The sequence below is a fragment of the Gymnoscopelus braueri genome (assembly GCF_963280865.1).
Source record: "Gymnoscopelus braueri genome assembly, chromosome: 24".
NCBI classification, from domain to species: Eukaryota; Metazoa; Chordata; class Actinopteri; order Myctophiformes; family Myctophidae; genus Gymnoscopelus; species Gymnoscopelus braueri.
Genome location: NC_137626.1, coordinates 26,107,824 through 26,127,066, shown reverse-complemented (window position 1 = coordinate 26,127,066; position 19,243 = coordinate 26,107,824). Strand labels below are relative to the sequence as shown.

The 19,243-nt window shown below is 42.8% G+C and overlaps 3 protein-coding genes across 4 annotated transcripts; all 3 read left to right on the top strand.

Annotated features, from left to right (window-relative positions):
- Positions 1–707: 707 nt before the first annotated feature.
- On the top strand, positions 708–5,378 carry LOC308080544 (carboxypeptidase O-like; the record flags this gene model as incomplete). The annotated part of the gene is made up of 9 exons (XM_080422440.1): positions 708–775; positions 2,153–2,192; positions 2,389–2,490; positions 2,578–2,682; positions 2,800–2,916; positions 3,372–3,474; positions 3,636–3,838; positions 4,313–4,397; positions 5,113–5,378. 9 exons carry the CDS (start codon positions 708–710, stop codon positions 5,376–5,378), a joined length of 1,089 nt encoding a protein of 362 aa, XP_080278566.1.
- A 3,361-nt stretch (positions 5,379–8,739) lies between these two features.
- LOC308080663 (carboxypeptidase O-like) lies at positions 8,740–14,205 on the top strand. Of its 2 annotated transcripts, none has more exons than XM_080422585.1 (9): positions 8,740–8,842; positions 9,493–9,532; positions 9,792–9,893; positions 10,044–10,157; positions 10,248–10,367; positions 11,015–11,111; positions 12,600–12,802; positions 13,166–13,235; positions 13,589–14,205. In XM_080422585.1, the coding sequence occupies exons 1-9, from the start codon at positions 8,775–8,777 to the stop codon at positions 13,927–13,929; spliced, it is 1,155 nt and encodes a 384-aa protein (XP_080278711.1). In that variant the 5' UTR covers positions 8,740–8,774; the 3' UTR covers positions 13,930–14,205. The 2 variants fall into 2 exon arrangements, with proteins under 2 accessions (XP_080278711.1, XP_080278712.1); XM_080422586.1 differs by having other exon boundaries at positions 8,780–8,871.
- A 2,711-nt stretch (positions 14,206–16,916) lies between these two features.
- Positions 16,917–18,479, top strand: LOC308080652 (GTP-binding protein 2-like; the record flags this gene model as incomplete). Its single annotated transcript, XM_080422574.1, has 1 exon — positions 16,917–18,479. Exon 1 carries the CDS (start codon positions 16,932–16,934, stop codon positions 18,477–18,479), a length of 1,548 nt encoding a protein of 515 aa, XP_080278700.1. The 5' UTR covers positions 16,917–16,931.
- Positions 18,480–19,243: the final 764 nt, after the last annotated feature.

The following is a 19,243-nucleotide window of genomic DNA, read 5'->3' as shown; positions in this document are numbered from 1 at the left end:
ACTTTGAGTGGCCACATTTTAAGCAACACCAGAGCTATCAAGACAGGACAAATCCAGCTATCAATAATCATAATTATCCAACCTCTGAGGAAGTCATGAGATCAATGTAGCTAGTAAATGATTCACAGGGGAGTGTTTTGAGTAAAGTGAAACAACCAGATTATGATGTTGCAATACCAATGTCCTGGTCAAATATACTGCAAAGGAGGAGATATGGGATGAGACATAGTACAAAATAGTAGCATGAAAATTCGAATTCAGGGATTTCTCGCCTGGATGCCATGATGCCATCTGTGGTATTTGCTTTTCTCTTGCTGCTATCTCAGATTGGGACGGCGATGGAGGAACGTTGAGTCTGGAATGGAGATAAGACTCTCTAAAATCTGTCACCATCTGCCATTAAACATCCTCATCAAAGAGGCCGGCCTCTTTGATGTGGGACCTGAGACAAGGGTGTGGCTGCACAACATTAAACTGGACATCTGATGATGATACGCAAAAGAAGAAACATCCATTAAACATTAACCAGGCAACAATCAGATCACGGGACTTTGCTTAACCTGAGGGCCCACTATTCGACACTATAAGACAAAGGTCTGTCTTTATCAGATCCAAAGAAACAATAAGAAAGATCTCCTTCATGCCACAAGGTCACTCAGAGTGTATTTACAGTATTTTCTAAAAAGGAAGGACAGGGAGAGGTGACAATGCTTCACTCTGTGGGATTTGCTTTTCTGATGCTGCTGTCTCAGATTGGGGCGGCAACGGAGGAACGGTGAGTCTGGAGTGGAGATGGCAGGGATCTCCTGTGTCAAACACTTGTCAGTTATAGAGTAGTTATATTATATTACTATATTATAGTGTGTTCTGCTCTGCACAAGAAATTGCCAAATAATTTGTTGCAGTACAATAGTACTATATGAGTACATACATTTGAAGTAGTGATTACTTTCATATACTGTATGTAAATGACACAGTTTAGTCCCTTTAAGGTCTGGCTCCTCCGGGATTCTTGTCAAAGTGTCCCTTAATTTTGAACTGGACGCTATTAACCATATAGTTGCCTATGGTTAGGGTGGGAAAACTGCAGAGGTTGAATTCTGGCTGTGCCAAATGTAGGCTACTTGGCAAATACTACAACAAAAGGGGACACCATTTATTATTGCTGCCGACCATTTTCCAAGGCCTTCTGCTTTGTTTGATTTTAGGGGGAGACTGGATGGACAAAAGTACATTAATCAGTATGTAATTCAGTATGGTATGGAAATCAACTTACATAGACTTGAAATGTGTTTGAGATAGGTAATCTCAGCAAACATTGTTGCATTTTAATGCTGGCCCAAAATAGTCCCAGGCAAAAAGATTTATTTGCAAACTAAATTAATTTCTCAGCCATTCAACAAAGTTTAACGTTAACTCAATTATTCAGGTAAACTCTGAACATTTTAATGACTTTGGAGAAAATGTAAAACAAACTCAAAATATAAGAATAAAACCAGTAAGAGAGAAAATGGTCTTTGTTATGGTCTAATTCTGTAAGTAATCACCTAAATACCTAAATAACCTAAATAATTCACAGTATCTGTGAATCCCACATATGGGCAGCAATGATTTTGCTTTGATGAAATGATGGTATGATGAACCCATAGGCCTAGTTCTCTAACTTCTCTTTCAATTCTTCTTCGAATGTTCTGTTTTCACTAGTCAACGTTACTCTTTATACTTTCGGATGAAAAACGTCTCTCTAGCCCTAACCCTAAAAACAAACCAAAACTGTGTTTCACATGCCTGGCAAACAATACACTGTTTCTCTCCGTTCTAAGAAGAGACCTTGAACCATGAAAGAGCTCTTGAAAAGGAGTGAAAGGATGAATGTTTTTTATTTCTTTTACTTTTTGATGAACTAAAAAGGAACGCACAGTAACATCAACTTGGATCTGGCAGTGTGTGAGCAGAATGAGTCCAGTATACAGGCTGATTACTGAAGTGACCACAGGTAAGCAGTAGTCAGGGAGCAGAAAGCAGGCAGAGACAGACAGGTGGAGAGACAGAAATAGACAGGTGGAGAGACAGAACGTGACAGTAACTTGCGTCTGTATGACATGCTGTGTTTGTTTGCTCTGTGTGTGTGTGTGTGTATTGTCTCTAACAGAAAGGAATATGACTACTACAAATACCACCCAATGACAGAGGTATGTGAATGTTTTGGCGCGACACACACACACACACACACACACACACACACACACACACACACACACACACACACACACACACACACACACACACACACACACACACACACACACACACACACACACACACAGTACAGTACCTATACATCCGTGTATATACACACAGGCCTTGCAGCTCTGTTCCTCCCCACAGATCACCTCTTGGATGGAGCAGATTGTCAGTGAATACTCTTCACTTGTGTCCATAGTGGACTACGGCAAGACTTATGAAAACAGAACCATTAGCCTTCTCAAGGTAATCCACCTCCCTCTCATACGACATATTGTATCATACATCAGCTTTCTTGAAGTAATTCACCTATCTCCGAAATCTGTGTCATAGATTGGCGAGAGCACTAGACTGAAAAAGAAAGCTATCTGGATAGACTGTGGAATCCACGCTAGAGAATGGATCGCCCCAGCTTTCTGTCAGTACTTTGTCAGAGAGGTGCGTGCATGTGTGTGTGTGTGTGTGTGTGTGTGTGTGTAAATCAACAGTGAATCAGGTAGAATTTGTGCATCTCATTTGTGTTCACAAGTGCATATTCAACTCGCCCACCATTAGATCCTCCAGGCACACAAAACAGACCCAAAGATGAGTGAGATGATGAAGAACGTGGACTTCTATGTGACCCCTGTGCTGAATGTGGATGGATACATCTACTCATGGAAGGATAACACAGTGAGTACCAATGTCTAATGTTTACAGGTGCAGTAATGGACACACTGATGTTCATAGTTATAGAAAGTACCGTCTCAGTGCCAAGAATATATCATTCAGTGAACATTAGTGTCCTTTGGTGAATCATTTTACATAGATTCACTAGCATTTAACTTCTCTACTGGGATGGCAGTGGCTCGGGAGGTAGAGCCTGGGGGTCGGGAATACATTTTGGTCTTGTTCAGGTGCTAAACTGCCCAGTAGAGATAAGAGAAGAAAGGCCTTTTCAGGGGCCAGCAGTTGGCAGTGTATTACATTGAAATGTAATCTTATCAGTGTGGAATAAATGATTATGCATCACACCTGTCACTTTTATCATTCAAGAATCCTTGCATATACCAGGGCAAAATGTGAAAACATGAAATATACGATTTAAGAGTGACGCGCAACTGATTAAACCACTTTGACTTCTGCAGACTCGACTGTGGAGGAAGTCCAGATCACCGGGACCTGAGGACTGTGTCTGTTTCGGTGACGGTGGCACTGACCTCAACCGCAACTTCGATGCCCTCTGGGGGAGTGAGTGTTCTTCTACAAATCTATGGATGTATTGAGTCTAGCAAAATATGCTGCGGTCCCATGAACTTAATACTTACAGTAGCAATACACTGTTTGTGATCCTAATGATTCAACAGGTGTACTCCGTACATTCAGTAAATTTATTTGGTATGTTTCCACAGCCGTTGGAACGTCACACAACTGCTGTTCTTTGGTTTACTGCGGCGCCAAGCCCCTGTCTGAGCCTGAGGCTCAGGCCGTCACCGACTTCGTAGGGAGCAAGAAGGACGACATTCTGTGTTTTCTGACCATCCACTCCTACGGACAGATGGTTCTGGTCCCCTATGGGCATCCCAATATAATTTCCCCCAACCACAATGAGCTGGTATGAAAGTCTACATTGAGGATATATACATGCAGTTAATGAATAAAGTCAAAGTAAAAAATATTACTGTACCATGAAAACTGAGCTTATACAAATACCACAAAATACGACACTTCCATTTTCAACCTTGCTGTATGTGGGGCAGCAGTGGCTCAAGTGGTGGAGCTGGGCATCGGAAGGTTCCAGGTTCCTCCTGACTGTGTGTCTAAAGTGTCCTTGAGCAAGACACTTTTAACCCCTAAATGCTCCCAATTAGCAGGTTGGTCCCTTGCATGGTTTCCTCTGCCATCAGTGTGGGAATGTGTCTCTCCATGAAAGCATGTGGGTAATGGTGTTCAGCCGATGCTGTATGCATGAAAGGGTTAAAGTATAGTACCTTGTGAAGCGCATTTGAGTGGTCTCAAAGAGTAGACAAAGCACCGACCGTGCCGTGCATCATGACACACAACGTTATACTAATGTTTGGTTTCTCAGATGGAGGTGGGTCTGGCTGCAGCAGATGCCATACGGGAGGTTCATGGGATGAGCTACACTGTGGGAATATCTCATGACATACTGTGTAAGTAGGGGCAGACCACTGTGGGAAGAACTACCATAGCAATGTTCTGAATCACTTGGCTTTTAATGTATTAACAGTTCCCTAAATGAGGTGCTCCTGTGGTATGCAGAATACAAAATTAAGTTGCACATTGGAGGAAATTATTCATCATAATTTGTATTGAAATTGAATTAACCCCTCCTCAGGACTACAGCACCTAAATAACGTTACCAGGCACACTCAAATAAAAATAAGAATAAAAAGAATCCTCTTTATGATTAGGATTGTTATGTGGGTGATCTTGAAATTGAAGTTGACTCCACTGTCCTCCAATTCTGTGACAAATACAAATGATGTGCTGTTTTCATTTATTGGTCTGCACCATCTGTTGTTACTCTGTGACATCTGTCTGTATAATATTGCTGTATGATATTGCACCCACAGTATGGCAAGGCGGTGTTGACGTCTCGGAGGTACCGAGACTAGGGGGGGGGTGGGTGATTTACGATTCTGCCCCTCTCGGGACATAACTCGAACGGTGCTGAGTCGGCTGAAGCAGACTTCGCAACGTTCGGCATGGCGACTCGCTCGCCTGAGCTCGCTCGGTGGTGCCTCTCGTGGCTCAAGTCCGCTTCAGCCGGCGTGCCTCTGTCGGGTTGTCCGATAGACGCCCCGCTCATCCTATGCAAATTTAGCCCACAGCAGGCTATAACTAGTTCCTCATCTCCCCCTGTAGATCCGCATTCTGGCCTCTCAATGGACTGGGCTCGTCTTATTGGGATCCCCTTCTCATTCTGCTTCGAGCTCCGGGACAAGGGCCAGCTCGGCTTCGAGCTGCCAGAGGAACAGGTCAAGGCCACGTGTGAGGAGGCGTATGCCGGAGCCCTGCACGTCATCCACCACGTGCACGACAAGACCTTCAACGGCGCCGTCCTCACCGCCACCGCTACGCTGTGGACCACACTGTTGGCGGCATGCGTCACCGGCGCCACGGCGCTGTGAGAGCGGCGTGACATTGTTGCGTTGACGCAACCCCTTCTGTGCGCTCACCGCTCTGGGTTGTTTGTTCGTTGATCGTTAGGTCTGGATAGGCTATATGTGAAGAGGAAGAGATCTGAAATGTTTGATTTGATTAAAGTCAAGGGGCCTGGGTAGTTGTGTACTGTCAGAGTTTATTTATGTTTAATCCTAAAAAATTGAGTTTGGTTTAGGGGTGTCATTTGTCCAATTGTGATTTTCAAAATGTTATCACATTCAACTAAGAAACAAAACTACCACTACAACAGTACATATCTGTATAGGAAAATTCAACATACAAGCATCTATGACAAACTTAAAGGACCACTTCACACATTTTCAACGTATCTTCATAATTGGTCCTCACTAATGTGGTGTACCATTTATTTGGGCGTGGAGTTTTCCACTGGCGAATGAGTGCCTTGATAACAGTCTGTGTCTGATAACGTCTCTGCTACAGCTCCTGACAGGTAAACAATACTGTGGCATAAAAGTTCATTGTCCATCGATGTCATAGCGCACGGCAAACGTCAAATATAACACACAGTAATAAATAAAACAGCACGCATAATCAAAATCACAGCATGCTATAAACTCACAATATAAGGTAAACCATCAATTCACAATTTAGGCATTTAGCAGATGCTCTTAATCCAGAGCGATTTACAGTAAACAAGGAAAACACAAGATAAAACATCAAATGCATAGAAATAGTAATATAATAATAAAGTATTACAAAAGTAAACCAAGAATCTAACTAGAAAAAGTGCTCCTCGGAGCACAGGTCGCCGCCAGGTCAGGTAGGTTATTGGGGCCTTCTGGTGGCGCTATAATAGGCCAATGTAAAAAGGGTGGCATTTCTTCCTCTGCCTAGTGGGAATGTGCGTGCGTGCAAAAATTAAGTCATGCTGCTTAAACAATGGCCTTTGTGCATGATCTGTGACACTCTGTTAAACCCAAATGGCATTATTCACTCTATGACAGATATATGCACATATTTGCACGCCTGGATGACGTATTTCCGCTTTTATGTAGATCAGGGGTCTTCAGCGTTTTTCGAGCCAAAGACCCCTTAGCTGAAAGAGAGATGAAGCAGGGACCCCATACCGTACATTGAAATTGTCAGCCAGCTATGTGCAGTTTTGGAGAAGTAAAAACTCCTGACTAGACACATAACTTCAATAAGCGTGACAACACTGTTCTGTGTGAAATCCAGCGAACCTCAGAATGGTGAAGTAGAGCAGTGTGTTCTTCACAGGCCACTGTGAAGAACACACAGCTTTTACAGCTTTCATGACAATTCAGCACTAATTTATTTGGCACTGAGTGACTCCCTGTAGTCCCTGTGTAGCATGCAGTTTTTTAACCTGTGATTATTCTCACTCCATTAGGTGCACACATATGAGCCAACCAGTGCTCGAGCACCGTCCTGTTTGCTTTCATAGGAGAAATTGCCCTTCTTTGATTGATTGATTGAAATTTTTATTAGGCAAAAGAATGTAAAACAACACAGTTACATTTATAATGCTTTTGTCTAAAAGGTCCGGCCAAAAAAGTCCTTGCGGACTTGTTTCCGTTGGGGTCCTTGAATTAATTTCATAGACATATATAGTAGCAACCAAACAGTTCAAAAATCAATCGTATCATATCGGTCTTGCTGAACCACAGTTGCTCTCCACCCTGCTCTCATTCAATACAATGTCCGTAGGTTAGGTCGCTTTGTTTTCTCAACCTGACAAGTCTGAAAACGTTTTAGTTGAGCATGGCAGTCTCCATGTTTCTTGTTAAAACCAGAGTATAAAAGGCACGAAAATAGCAAATTAAAACACACAGCAGAAGAAGGAAATGTAAAAAATTCTCAGACATATGTGGGTGTGAAGTGTGGTTTACATTATAGGACATTATGCAAGTAACACTCAAAAGTGTGAACTTGCTACAGTAGGTTCTGTTGACAAGCTTTTTAACAGGTTAAACTGTCAAAAATGTTAGGGCTTGGGGCGTCCGCTGGCCTAGCGGTCCAGGCGCATACCACATAAGCTGGTAATCCAGCATGACAGCATGTCGCGGGTTCGACTCCCGATCCCGACGACCTTTGCTGTATGTCTCTCCCCATTTCCTGTCAGCCTACTGTCCTGTCCAAATAAAGGCATAAAAGCCCCAAAAATATATTAAAATATATATATATATATATATATATATATATTAGGGCTTATCTATTAATCATTATCATTCATATGTGTAATTACTATATGAAGTGTGTACACACTTTTACTAGACTGGAACTATATTGTTTTACTCATTGGTTCTCCAAGTGAGGTCTGGGGACCCCCAGGGGTCCTTGGAGGGGTTGCAGGGGTTCCCCAACAAAATGTGTTAATACAGCATCACAATCATTTTAAACACTTCATCCATTTATACGTTAGCTATTCAAAAATAGCAGCTCTACAAGCTCACAGTGCCCCACGCCGAGAGCTTGCATATCTGCTATATTTGAAAATATCTGAAAAATATCTAAAATGTTTGGAAATTTGAAAATAATTTAGAATTCTATTTAACATAAATCTTCTCTTCTGGGGGTCCCTGGCACAGAATATTTTCTCCGCGGTCCGCGGCCAAAAAAACTAAACAATTTGGGGGTCCTTGACAGAGAAGCACTGGTTTAACTTATCTGTTGCCTAAATTGCTACTGTCCTCCACACAGTGTGAGGATAGTTGGGTAGTCTTTCTTACAATTTGAATTCATGCATATTTTCAGACATTTAAAACAAAACAAAAGAAAGTATCAGAAGAACAAATGAGTGGCCCCCCTGCAGTGACTCCAAGGACCCCCTAGGGGTCACGTGACGGACCACCTGTTGAATACCCATGTAGATCCCAGTGGAGAATGTGTACTGTGATAGGTTTCCTTCCCTGAATAGAGACCCAAAGTAAGAGTGCTCCTCGTTTAACTATTAAGATGACTCATATCCTGTCTTCTTATTTTTGGTTTCTATATTAGTTTTCCTAAATCCAGCATACAAATGAGCCTCTGACTGAAGGTGCTCCCCTTCTGTTAAAGTAGGCAGACGGGGAGCATGAGGCTAGGGAGGGATTCAAGCCCCTGTTGGGCCACATTTCCTGCAAGAATGGACAAGAGAGATCATGATATCAGTGTTATCTGGAAATGATTCACCGGGGAGTGTTTTGAAATATAAATATAAAAAAAAGTACTGAAATGTACTTGTATGATTTAATTGGTGGAACCAGATTATGATGTAGTGCAATAGTAATTCCATTGGTCAAATCTAGACTGCTAGGAAGGAGAGGTGGGCTTAGAGACGCCTGAGACGGTACAAAGATATCTGAAAATTGAGAAGTCAAGGGATTTCTCAACTGGATGCCATGGTGCCATACGTAGGATTTGCTTTTCTGATGCTGCTATGTCGGATTGGTGCGACAACAGAGGACCGGTGAGTCTGGAGTGGAGATGCCAAGGAGGGTAACAATTTAGAATAATTACGATTTATTAATCTTTAATAGCTCATGAACAACTATTAGTAAACTACTTATTAATGATTTGTTAAGTATTTGTTAATAACTTTCAGTACAAGTAAACCCTTTCTGCTGCCAACTCCTACTATTCTAAAATCAGTACTAGAAAAGGCTACAACAGAGCCTTCTTCTTTAGTCTGCCAGCCACCTACTACACCCACCAGTGCCCTCCCTGCACCTACAGCTGGCCATCCATAAAGGGACCTATCTAAACACAAAATAATACATGTTTAAGAAGGGAGTAACACATTATTATTTAAAGGTTAATACATGTATTTGTTGAGAGACCATGTCAAAGGTTTATAGACGTTATTGGGGACTCTATTCTAAAGTTTCGAATAAGTATTCCTCATTTACATTCCATCAAACATACTTTGAGTTTGTTCGTTCAGAAGCAAATGTAGCAATAATATATAAGAAAATGTACATCTGAGCCAACTGTGTTTTTTTTAAATTCTTTTGAGCACTGCTATTTACCTCAGCATTGTTTTATAGGTAGAGAATACTATAAAACCTTGTGTCTGTACATACTGTGTTTATTTGGTCTGTGTGTATGTGTGTCTAACAGAGTGGAACATGACTACTACAAATACCATCCAATGAGTAATGTAAGTGAATACACACTCACTGTGTACCTGAAGGCACTATGTAAGCTAGTGTTTTGGCAAGCACTCACACAGGGATGCACACAAACAGAAACGTATACACACCACCTTTTCCAATCCTTAATAGCACTATAAAACCTAGCTATTTCAAGACTGTGATGAGTTTGGCCTTTTTAAAACAGGTGCTTGTTTGAACCTGCAACATCGCAGTCATATAACAAGCTTTTACCATACAGTATTGCTACACTGCTCTTCTCCACAGATCACCTCTTGGATGAAGCAAATTGTCAGGGAATACCCTTCACTTGTGTCCATAGTGGCTTACGGCAAGACTTATGAAAACAGAACCATTAGCCTTCTCAAGGTAATTAACCTTCCACACAATGTATTCAGTAATTATTACACACAAAAACATGAAGTAATAAAGAACAGAATCAGTTCCCATTTTGCAGTTGAAGGTATTGATTCTGCGTGTAGCATAGAAATGAGTCTATTCCCCAAATCTGTCCTTTAGATTGGCAAGAGCACTGGAGAGACAAAAGAAAGGAAGAAAGCTATCTGGATGGACTGTGGAATCCACGCTAGAGAATGGATCGCCCCAGCGTTCTGTCAGTACTTTGTCAGAGAGGTGCGTGTGTGTGTGTAAATAAACTATGAATGCAGAATGTGTGCTTCTAATTTGTGTTCAAGAGTGCATATTCAACTCGCCCACCATCAGATCCTCCAGGCATACAACAAAACCGACCCAAAGATGAGTGAGATGATGAAGAACGTGGACTTCTATGTGACCCCTGTGCTGAATGTGGATGGATACATCTACTCATGGAAGGATAACACAGTGAGTACCAATGTCTGATGTTTACAGGAGGTGCAGTAAGTCTTGAAAACGCTAGTCTTGATGCCCAGAGTGAATAATTCAGTCATTATGTGTGCCCTTGGTGAATGTTTTGGACATACTCTAAAATGTAGATGGTTTAGACTTAGATGATGAAAATAAGTGTCAGCATGACTCCAAAAAGACTGCTTTAGTTGAAATGTACTTTATACCATTATGAATTCCATCAATGTTTCCTTTTGTTTTGGCAGTTATCTCTGGTTTATGTTCTACTTTCAGCAGCCTGGAAAAGATAAGAAAACGTGCACCGTATTAAATTCAGTTGATTAATTACTTCGATGTGTGAAGCTCAATGGCCTTGTGCAGGTGCCAAACTGCCCACTAGAGGGGCCAGCAGTGGAATGTGTATCACAATGAGCTACAATCTAATTATATCAATCAAGAATGCCTATATTCTTCTATTCACTCATTCAGTCATTATGATTCCAGGGAATATTTGAAAACTTAAAATAAGCCTACAGTATAAAAAACTTATGAGTGGGACAACCATATTTGTACAGAAATGTGAAATGCTCTGATTTAATTAATACATTGATTGACTGATAGAATGCCTGGAACAAATTCATTAAACCATTTTGACTTCTGTGCAGACTCGACTGTGGAGGAAGTCCAGATCAACGGGACCTGAGCACTGTGTCTGTTTCGGTGGCACTGATCTCAACCGCAACTTCGATGCCTTCTGGGGGAGTGAGTATTGTTCTATACATCTATGGGATGTAGCGGTGGGTCTGACAAAATATGTAGCGGTCCAAATTCGTGATCTGTGCTGGATCTTGTTCAGTTTGGGCATATCTAACAAATTAATTCAAACAAAAGAAAATTAATTCAGGATGTGTTTTGGGGAGTTGTCCGGTGTTGTGACCTCTGCTTTGTTAATGACGATATATTAGAGATTACACGCACACACACACACACACACACACACACACACACACACACACACACACACACACACACACACACACACACACACACACACACACACACACACACACACACACACACACACACACACACACACAAGCTTAATACCATTATTTTGTACATTAAGGTAGGGTAAGTGATGTTTTTTGGTTGAAATAAAACGTTTTTCGTTAAAGCACTATATTCTGATAGTACTCATTGCTATTGACTAGTGTTTGTTCAGTAACATGAGTCTATCTCCATGTCTCTCCATCTCTTTATTAAACAGAAAATGCATTTTCAGGTCAGGATACCAATTTTATCCAATCAGGATAGAGAACTCAGACAGGATACACATTAAACAAGTGAAATTGGATGTGATGACACAAATAAATGAGCAGAAAAAAATTGAACTGGAACACAAACATTAAGCTGATACTGTAGATGGGTAATCTCTCCTGATTGGCTGACATGTTTCTGAAAATGTCTTTTTTGTTTATCAAAGAGCTGGAGAGACTGGGAGACTCCTGTTACTGAACAAACGCTCTATAACAATGATTACTATCAGAATATAGAGCTATTTAACTCTTATAACCAAACAAAATCACTTACCCTACCTTTAAAGGTCTGAGACTGATTCTACAAATGCCTTCTAAAACAGTAGTCCTCACACTTTCAAGATTTTTTCAAAAATGCGCTGTGAGCTTATACTGTATATCTGCTATTTTTCAATAGTCAACGCAAAAATCTAAAATGACACAGAGGCTTTCCCGATTTTAAAGAGTTAATGTATGCAATATGTTCAAAACACACTTAATTACATTACGTATTTAACATTATACTTATGCTGCTGTTAACAGCCGTCCCAGAGAGAGCAGATGCACTTTGGACTGCCTATTCAGACAGTTAACACTAGCCATGGTTAGCTCTAGCTAATTAGATGGCATTTAGTTTTTCAAGAATCAAGTCTGTAAATAAAGAAGAAAGTACTCAGCTCTGCAAAATCACAAGGTTTGTTAGAGAACCAACAACATCAAACACGAGCCCCATTCAGTCCCCAATCTAACCAGCTAAAGATATCTTAATGATTCAACTGAGTTCAAAAGGTGATACTTGGTAGCCTGGCATTGGCCAGACTGATAACGTGGATTCACTCTCACGTTCCATACCGGGGAGGAACGTGAGAGTGAATCCACGGTATCAGTCTGGCCAATGCCAGGCTAGATACTTGGTACAGTACATTCAGTCAATTTCTCTGGTTTGTCTCCACAGCCGTCGGAGCGTCACGTAACTGCTGTTCAGAGGTTTACTGCGGCGCCAAGGCCTCGTCTGAGCCTGAGACTCAGGCCGTCACCAACTTCATAGGGAAAATGAAGGATGACGTCCTGTGTTTCCTGACCATCCACTCCTTTGGCCAGTGGATTACCATCCCCTACGGGCATCCCAATTTCACTGTCCCCAACCAACAAGAGCTGGTATGAAAGTCTACATAGAGGATAGGATAACCATTCCGTTCATGAATAGAAACAAAGTAAATCAGAGCTTATACTGATACTAAAAAACAGCACGTCCATTTTAAAGTGCTGCAAAATTGCTTCTGATGAGCAGGCTGGTCCCTTGCATGGTTGCTTTCGTTATCGGTGTGTGAATGCGAAACTCCATAAATGCATAATGTGTAATGGTGTTCCGCTGTTGCAGTGTGTGTGAATGGGTGATGTGAAGTACATGTACAATGCATTTCAGTGGTCGGAAACACTAGAAAAAGCTCTATATAAATGCAGACAATTTATTTACCATGTACATGACCTTCAACATTATGCTATTTTTTGGTTTCTCAGATGGAGGTGGGTCTAGCGGCAGCAGATGCCATACGGAATGTTCATGGCATGAGCTACACTGTGGGAAGATGTAAGTAGTGGTAGAACACTGGGGGCAGCAGAACTACATGAAAACCACCACAGCAATGTTCTAAATCACTAGTGGCTTTCAATGTCCTAATCAACCAGTTTCCTAAATGAGGTGCTCCTGAGGTATGCAGAATTCAAAATGAAGTTGCACATTGGAGGAAATTATTCATCATATTTAAATTGAGTGAACCTCATCAGGACTGCAACACCACTCAATTTTCTAGACTTAATTTCCTTACTGTCCCCAGTACTGACTGGCTCTATATGATTGTACATGCTCTGTGATGCCCATCGGAAGCCTAGTATAAATGTATGTAAAGAACAGTGCATGATGAGTTTTTCATCTTATTGCAGATGATCAGAATTCTGGCTCTTCAAGAGACTGGGCTCGCCAAGTGGGGATCCCCTACTCCTTCAGCTTTATGCTCCGGGACCAGAAGGGCCAGCACGGCTTCAAGCTACCGGACGAACAGATCCAGCCCGCATGTCAGGAGGCGTACGCCGGAGTCATGCACATCATCCACCACGTGCACGGCAAGACGACCAAGACGACGGCAAGACGACCTTCTGTCGTCTTGCGTGCAAATAACACACGCATGATCTTAAACAGTGCCGCCCTCCCTGCCACCACCACGCTGTGGATGACACTGCTGGCGGTATTAGCCATCTCTAATCTTACAGCCACGGTGCTGTAAGGTTTTTCTTTGATTGCTTCCACTGTGCTCACACAACCCCTTCTGTCCGCACATAATTGTTTGTCTAGGCCTGGATAGACTAAATATGTCTGAACAGAAATTGGGAAAAGACCGTTGCGCTAACCCCTAACACATGCTCATTTTGCTAGGGTCGGATGGCTCAGGGTTGAGGACAGAGTACGACAACTTGCAATGGGCCATGGTCTACATTGTATGATGTTCAGCATATTAGTGTACTGTATATCTGTCTGTCTTCTTAAATGTCATCATGATTTGAGTGCGTGGGGATCTCATGTGAAATAAGCCATTGTGCTTTTATGGGCGATCCAGTTTAGAGGACCTTGTATTGTAAACTGTACTTCCATGTACCTTTTCCATGTCTTTCTAAATAAAGTACTTCAATCAATCAAAGATCTGAAACGTATGATTGAGAAAGTTTCAAGGGGCCTGGGGAAATGTGTACAAACATGTCAAATAATAATATTTGAATCCCAAAAATGTTTGTTTTGTTTTTGGGGTGGAGCTATCGTTTGTTTTATGAAAAGAAAAAATCAGTTATTGGTATTTTCAAAATTTGATTACATTGTATTGTTTAGTATTTGTTTATTCACAAGTTCAAACCATTTTCTTTCTATGATACTTGAAATGCGGCTGCAGCGTAGTGATTAGAGAGGCCGTCTGGTAAGCAGAAGGTCACTAGTTTGTGTCCCTGAGCAAGACACTTAACCCCTAACTGCCACATTTAACCAATGCGTAGCAACTGCGTTAAGACTGATGAAAATATATGGGCTCTTTAAATTCTATTGTCTATCTACGATTAAAAAAGGGGAAAGAAAGGGGGTAGAAATACCCCCTTTCACACACTGTGGGAAGGGGATTCGGAACAGCTCCCAGGTGCGTGTGTCGTTTTCCTACCCGAGCGTAGTAACTTGGCAACGCGCCCTTCAGTGACGCACGGCCCGGGGAACTGTTTCGCCTCTAGTCACTGCATATTCCAAGAGGATAACACTGGCTGGCTTTCCTCCGTGGTGGAAAATAGTGCTCGGCGCTGGCACTGCCTGGGGAGAGGGGGTAATTTACGATTCTGTGCCAATCGGTACATAACTCGAACAGCGCTGAGTCGGCTCTAGTGGACTTCGGCACGGCACGGCGACTGCGGCTCGCTCGATGGTGACTCTCGTTGCTCAAGTCCACAAGAGACGGCTCGCCTGTAACTACTTCTTATTAGGGGCTGTAGTGTAGTCTGTTCTCACCAAGTGGGTCGAGTGTTCTGCTTCGCTGGGGCGACAGAAACTATGCCTGAACCTCAATAATCCTAATAAAATATTTTGCGACACTTTTTAGATTAGATAAATAAACAATGGCAGGGGAGGTAATTGATCCCGGGGAGCTGGGATTGGAAGTCCTATGCTTAAGGTTGCACGCCATGGAACCATGTGGTAATGCAGGGGTTTGGGAGTTATTTAATGCGGTCCGCTCATGTGAGAGGCAGTTTCGCGTGCGTCACATATAATTAATAAATCTTTTGTTGTGCAATTATAAATTCTGAAACAAATTCTCATTGCAGCATGCAGCAGTAAATCTCATTGAAAATAAATAACAAAACATTGAAAAATGTAATACTACAATTATTCACTACAAAACAATTTAACCATCTATATGTAGGGCTAAACCAAAAGCTGAATAGCTCAACAGTCCGACAACGGCACTAACGGGAGCAGCAGTAAACACATATAAACCAGTTGACAGTTCCAGTGACAAGAATGAACATTTCAGATTTAACGAACCAAGTGTAGATAAAATAATTAGTTTGAGAATGCCATTCAGTTCTGAGAGCAGCAGCAGCAGCACAGCACACCAAACGTGAGGGGTGGAGAAGAGAAAGTGACCTCATTTAACCAAGCTCCCTGAACCGGGGGCAATAAATGAAGGGGCTAACCCCTGGTTTCCGACTCTGGTACTGACAGCTGGGGCCCACTACATAAAACTAGCGAAAAAGGGTTTTGACCAATGGGCTCGACTCACAGGCTTTTTGTGACGTAGACACATAAAGGACACTACTGCGCATGCGAAGAGGCCCCATGAACACAACTGCGCATGCAAAAGGGCCCCACAACATCACAAACCAACACGGGAAGAAGCAGGAAAAAGGGAATATATGGGGATTTCCAGTATCCACTCTAGGTTTTATAAAAACTCTATGCATTTAACCCGGACATTTATACAGTTCTGGACTGATTGTTCCCTTGTACCTAAGTTACAAATGGCACTTATTTCACTTTCTGAGTGAGTTCAGGTTGTTATGGTTACCACTGAAAACCAGAACACTAAAGCTAAGTGTGACATCATGGACTCCGTTGTTGGGCATGATGTTTGTCATCATGATGATGTCATGATGACAAGAGTAAACACTGCCAGACGGTATAAAAGCAGTCTGAAAGTCGGTATTTAGACATTCAGAAAAATCTACACAATACATATTCTGTCACGCCTTGTTGATCTTTGCAAACTATGCTCTTACTTTAATGAATGACGTGACAAGAGTCTTATCACTTTGATGTAAGTGTTTAGACAGATTGTGCATGTCTTGGGTGACGTATGCGGAAGCACGTCAGATGTTATGTTGATACCGGTGTTGGAGGGAATAGAAAATAAATTGTAGTACTGTATAATAACACTACAAAGAGAACTCACAGAGTCTCACAGAGTCAAGAATGGATCCGCACTTGCAGTTATCAGAGCTTTTTGGTAACATTACATTATCTGATGAACAGAACTCTGGCTCTCAAGGAGTTGGGACTAACCCGGATAATGGCTATGGAATGGTGCAAAATAAATGTTGTGCAAAGAATGAGGAATCAAAATGTCAATCATCATCTAGAAAGTTCAAACCTGGCAATAACCCCCCAGATCTACCTCCAGAGGTTGAAGAGGGAAATATTGAGTACAAGCGGAAGCTGGTGAATCCCACGCAATATCGCTTTGAGCAGCTGGCCACGCAAATGAAATGGCGTCTACAGGAGGGGAGGGGTGAAGCTGTGTATCAAATTGGTGTCGAGGACAACGGCATGTTTGTGGGCCTATCGGAGGAAGACATGAAATTGTCACTAAAGACCCTCCAGAGGATGGCAGAGAAAGTGGGAGCAGATATTGCTATCCTCAGGGAGCACGAGTTGGACTACGATTCTGACACTCCTCGTAAGACTGCTGAGGTGCTCATTCGCATGGTGCCAGATGACCAGCAGTTCCTGGACCTGCGAGTTGCTGTTCTAGGCAATGTGGACTCAGGAAAATCCACACTACTCGGTGTTTTGACACAAGGTGAGCTGGACAATGGACGGGGACGCGCACGACTCAACCTCTTCAGACATCTCCATGAGATCCAGACTGGACACACCTCCAGCATAAGCTTCGAAATCCTCGGCTTCAACAGCAAAGGAGAGGTTGTAAATTACAGTGAATCTCGGACAGCAGAGGAGATCTGTGAGAGTGCCTCGAAAATTATCACATTCATTGATTTGGCGGGCCACCACAAGTACCTGAACACTACTATCTTTGGCCTTACTAGCTCCTGCCCAGACTTTGTGATGCTGGTCATCAGCGCAAATACTGGCATTGCCGGAACAACACGGGAGCACCTGGGGCTGGCCATGGCCCTGAAGGTGCCCATCTTCATAGTGGTCACTAAGGTGGACGTATGCACACAGGTCCGCACGGAGCGCACGGTGCAGCAGCTGGAGCGCTTGCTGAAGCAGCCAGGATGCAACAAGGCACCGCTGGTTGTTAGCAACACCGACGACGCCATCACAGCAGCACAGCAGTTTGCCCAGTCTCCCAACATCACACCTATCTTCATCTTGTCAAGTGTGTCGGGGGAGAGCCTGGATCTGCTCAAAGTCTTCCTCAACATCCTCCCTCCACTCAGCAACACCAAGGAGCAGGAGGAACTCACCCAGCAGCTCACAGAGTTTCAGGTGGATGAGATCTTCTCGGTGCCTGAGGTTGGGACCGTGGTGGGAGGTATTCTGTTCAGCGGTATCTGCCGTGAGGGAGAGCAGCTAGTGGTAGGGCCCACACACCTGGGCGAGTTCCACAAAGTGACAGTCGGGAGCATCCAGAGAAACCGCTTGGCTTGCAGGGTACTCAGGGCCAGCCAGGTTGCCACTCTATCACTGGGTGACTTTGACCGGTCGCTGCTACGCAAGGGCATGGTAATGGTGAGCCCAGAGATGGACCCTACCATTTGTTGGCTGTTTGAGGCTGATATTGTGCTGCTGTTCCATGCAAAGACATTTCACAAGGGGTTTCAGGTTACCATTCTAGTTGGTAATGTGAAACAGACCGCTACAGTGGTGGCAGTGCATGGTAGGGACGAGTTGAGGACAGGAGAGAAGGCGGTGGTGCAGTTCAAGTTCATAAAGCAGCCAGAGTACCTGAAGGTGGGGGCCAAGCTGCTGTTCAGAGGGGGTGTGACCAAGGGCGTTGGCCACATCACAAAACTACACCCTGTCTTGCGGTACCAACCCAGCCGTGAGGAGGAGGAGGTCTAAAGCCTTACAAAAGGTATCGCCCAGAGGAATGAGAGAACCACACCCTTCCTCCTGACACCAGGTTAATGCTCATGTTTGTTTTCTTAACACAATAATAATAATAATAATATTATAATATAATAATAATTTGTGATTCATGTGTTTCACACTTTTCTTGATCGTAAATTATGGTTGTTTGATAACAGGCCTTGTTTGGAAAGAAATCTGGGGCAACAGATTTGTTGTTTTTAAATAACTTAACTTTAGATTTTTCGATTTTTTTTTTTACGGCATGAGCCGACTGCGGACGGACCTCTGATGTCACGCTCATGTCACCATGACTCAGCTATATAAGGAGTTCCCAATGCAGCTACACCCAAATATGGTGTGAGTGTGTTGTTTAATGTGTCATTAAAGGGTCAAGGACTGACAGATAAAGAGATCTCCATATATGGGTATAAAAGGGACAAGGATTGATAGATACAGAGATCTCCATATATGGGCATATCAGCAGGCCCATATATGGGCATATACTGTTGACATCAGGGTCTCCATATATGGGCATAAAAGGGACAAGGACTGACAGATACAGAGATCTCCATATATGGGCATAAAAGGGACAAGCACTGACAGATACAGATATATCCATATATGGGCATGAAGGGGACAATGACTGACAGATGCAGAGATCTCCATATATGGGCATGAAGGGGACAAGGACTGACAGATGCAGAGATCTCCATTGGCAGTGTGACGTAGGTGTGAGGGCCGCGTAGCGGCCCGAA